We start from the raw sequence: 3,331 nt of genomic DNA on the forward strand, positions 1-3,331 counted from the left end.
GGTTTTCGTTAAAACAATGGTCTGCTGGGGGTGCTCAGTCTCGCGGGCTCAGAAAACCTTGTTGTGGTCATTGTTATTTAAGGTTTTTCCTCTGGCCACTTCCAAGGCATAAAGTCCGCAAATCACGGACTTCCAGTTCGTCTACTCACGCTCAGAAATTTGAAACAACAGTGGTTGTCAACGGTCACAAAAATGGACCTTCACTACGACTGCGCATAAATTGTTCTTGATGCTGACCAAAAGAAAAGCGGACTCTGGGGACGAGATTGTGATCACCATAGACAACGCTGATGTTGACGAGACTGTGTTCTTGTCTTTTTTTTTTAATCCTCTCATTCCCTTTGTGTTGGCCAGTTTCGCTTGTTTACTTGATTTGTAAAATGTAAAGTGTTGGGAATAAACAAGGCCCAGTGTGTATTTATGCGTTGAGTAACACAGCACTCGTTTCTGTAATGGATAAAGCCCATGAATAGTTTTTACAAATTAAAAATACCAGCCCTTACTTTGCAGTTTCTCCTTACATGGCCCAACAGCAGCCAGAAAGCTTAATGCCACAACAACCTTTTCCTTACGGCTCTGTTCCAGCTAACCCCACGGTGAGTAGCAGTCTATTACAATGATTTCAGAACGTTATGCTACTAGCAACCTTTCCATTTTGGGGAGAGATAGTGCGTGATCGGAGCTTGCGAGATGTCACGCGCCTTCCCGTGTGGTTCGCGAGGGTCATTCCTCTCACAATCCCGGGAACGAAGAGGTTTCTTTTAGCTTTGAATTCTCGTTGTCTTTGCATCGCTACGCTTTGTGTTTACCCGAATTTTTGTCCATACTTTAACCAAACAGGAGTATTGCTGTTTCAGGCTTCATATGCGGACTATCAAAGGGCATCGTCCCCAGGCCTCGCACCTTTGACCTGCCCTGAGCCGTCTTGCTCAGACGCATGCGCACCAATATGTTCACGAAGCTGTTGTGCAGGAATGAGCCCGCAGATTACACAACCCTGGGACAAGAGAAACGCCAAGCAATATGCTGTTTAGCTGACTAGACTTAAAACTTGCTTTGTATGGTCCTTTTCTGTACATATAAACTGTTACACCGCTCCGTAATAGACACTGGCAAGCCACATGCACGTGCCATTCTACGTTGTCAAAAAGGCCCTACAAGGTCAATAGGAAAGAGATTGAAATTTCTTTAATTTCTATCAATGATAAGCTATTAGTTTCTAAAGTTTCCGTTAGTCTTAAAAGACAAGGATATGAAATGACATTAGATCTCATCGCCTCTTTTAAAGATTTCCAAAATGAAGCAATGAAGTGATAAGATCTTTCAACTGACATCTGGCAAAAGAACTATCATAGATAGCCACCGACTGTCCACCGACCGTCAGGGTTTTCCTAATTTTCTGGTACATTTTTCTGCTGAAAACAAGAAACTTGACTTTTATTGCATAACTCTATTTCCTTAGTTTTTGTCCCAACACTTCGTGAAAGACAATTGTGACATCCATTTATCGACAAATCTCGCTTGTCGTCCATTTTTACTCGTGTATATATTCCGTATACAGTGTACAGCATATCAGACATGGATATTCTCTTAGATGCATCGTTAAATGAGCGATTTCTGCGGGTCATCAAACAATTCCGTTCCAGCGTAATAGCTGTGTTACCGATGAGTAGCCTACGTGAAGGCCATTTTCCTTTGGACGGAGTGCGGGCGTTAACCCGCAGGTCTTCATACTATCAGCAGCGTTAAAGAGGAAAATCTCTGGCAAGTATGACCTGATTGAATGTGATCAAATGGCGGTTTACTTACTCAGTTATCGCAGGACTCACACTAATCCCGGGAAAAATCGTTAACTCACGCGTTTAAACGATTTTTCACGTACTCACCACGTACGTTCGCGTTTTTAAAATAATACTCACAAGGACATACCAATTTAGCAACTTGAATCGTGCCATATGAGCAGAATGTAAAACATAATCATTATTGTCCATAATATACCTCAAGGGCCTTTTTTCCCATTGGATCTATGGTGAATTTGATTGAAGTACTACGAAATAAATTAACTATGCCTGCATGTCCTCACTTCCAAGGTAATAAAAGAGTCTTATAAGGAGCAGTCTACATTTTCTTTAACTTTTAGAGCAATAAAAGGAATAAGCTATGTGCTATCCTATGCATTTGCATTAAGAGTACCATATACTCTACAGTTTTTTTTATAAATTATGTTGTTTATGAGCATCATTACCGTGTAATTTCTTTTCTAATTGGCTAGATTTTTTTTCAAGTGTCCTTGATTTCATTGTGTTGTTCCCTTGCTTTTCAACGCGGTCGTCTTGACTCTCAATCGGCGCTTCATTGGCTGTGGCCTCAGTTATCAGAAAATAAATTCTCTTGATTCACAAGGAGCTCTTGTCAAATAACTGTCAACGTCTTTATTAACCCTTGCTTCGGAGCAAACGAGATAGCGTTTCTGTTTTGAAAATAGAATCCCGTAAACGTCCCTGAGATTTCCACAGTTATGTATGAAAGCGATAACTAGACGGTAACCCGCTTTGTTTGGAGTCTGTAGTACAAGTTGCATGCTCTCGCTCGATATAATTGCGGGATTGGTCATCCATAGCGGCCATGTTGAAAGCTGCGAAGACTCTGGGGACTGGGTTGAATTAATGTGATATTCTGCAAAAGCCCTTTTCACGCTTAGTTTTTCTCATTTGCGTTACAATGTAATCTAACATGGGTGCCAGGCAATTTCGGGTTGAAACTACAAAATAGCCCGAAATTTCCTCACATACATGCTAGATTATATTGTAATGCAAATGAGAAAAACTAACCGTGAAAAGCGCTATTATTGCTCCTGCATTGAGTGAGCCTGAAGCGAACGAACATCAGTACAAGGACACATTTTTCTTTGAAACGCAAGGAATTGTTGTCGCGGTAAGATCAGAATTAAGATGCGCGGTCTGATCCTCGTACCCAGTGTCTTCGTTCCTTCTAAATGTGTGTCGTTACAAAGAAGATTAGAACATTAGCTTGCAGCCACGTTCCCAATACCAGGTAACATGTAAAACTGTTCTGTGCTCTGATTTTTAGTCTTCTGGTTCATTTTCGCTTTTTTGACTCTTCTCTTATCCGTTATAAACCCCGGTATAGTAAATCAAAAGCATACGAACTGAATTTCAATCTAATTCAATCGAACTTTATTTCCAAAGTTGCCGAAAAGTTGCTGAATTTCGAAAAAGTTGCCGAAAGGATGGTTTATTTTTTAATCACTTGTTTGCGCTTTAAGTTGGTTTTGTTGTAGTTTAGATCATTTTGTCCACGCGTACAGCGC

The 3,331-nt window shown here is 40.8% G+C and overlaps 1 protein-coding gene across 1 annotated transcript in view; it reads left to right on the top strand.

Moving 5' to 3' along the window:
* Positions 1-2,108, top strand: part of LOC138005867 (ras-associated and pleckstrin homology domains-containing protein 1-like) — an 11,998-nt gene extending 9,890 nt beyond the window's left edge. The window contains exons 7-8 of the mRNA XM_068852044.1: positions 511-596; positions 858-2,108. Of these exons, the coding sequence (XP_068708145.1) occupies positions 511-596; positions 858-1,034 (263 nt within the window). The 3' untranslated portion in view covers positions 1,035-2,108. The remainder of the gene's footprint in view (positions 1-510; positions 597-857) is intronic.
* The last annotated feature ends 1,223 nt before the right edge of the window (positions 2,109-3,331 follow it).

This window comes from Montipora foliosa, chromosome 6 (genome assembly GCF_036669935.1).
Source record: "Montipora foliosa isolate CH-2021 chromosome 6, ASM3666993v2, whole genome shotgun sequence".
In the NCBI taxonomy this organism is placed as follows: Eukaryota; Metazoa; Cnidaria; class Anthozoa; order Scleractinia; family Acroporidae; genus Montipora; species Montipora foliosa.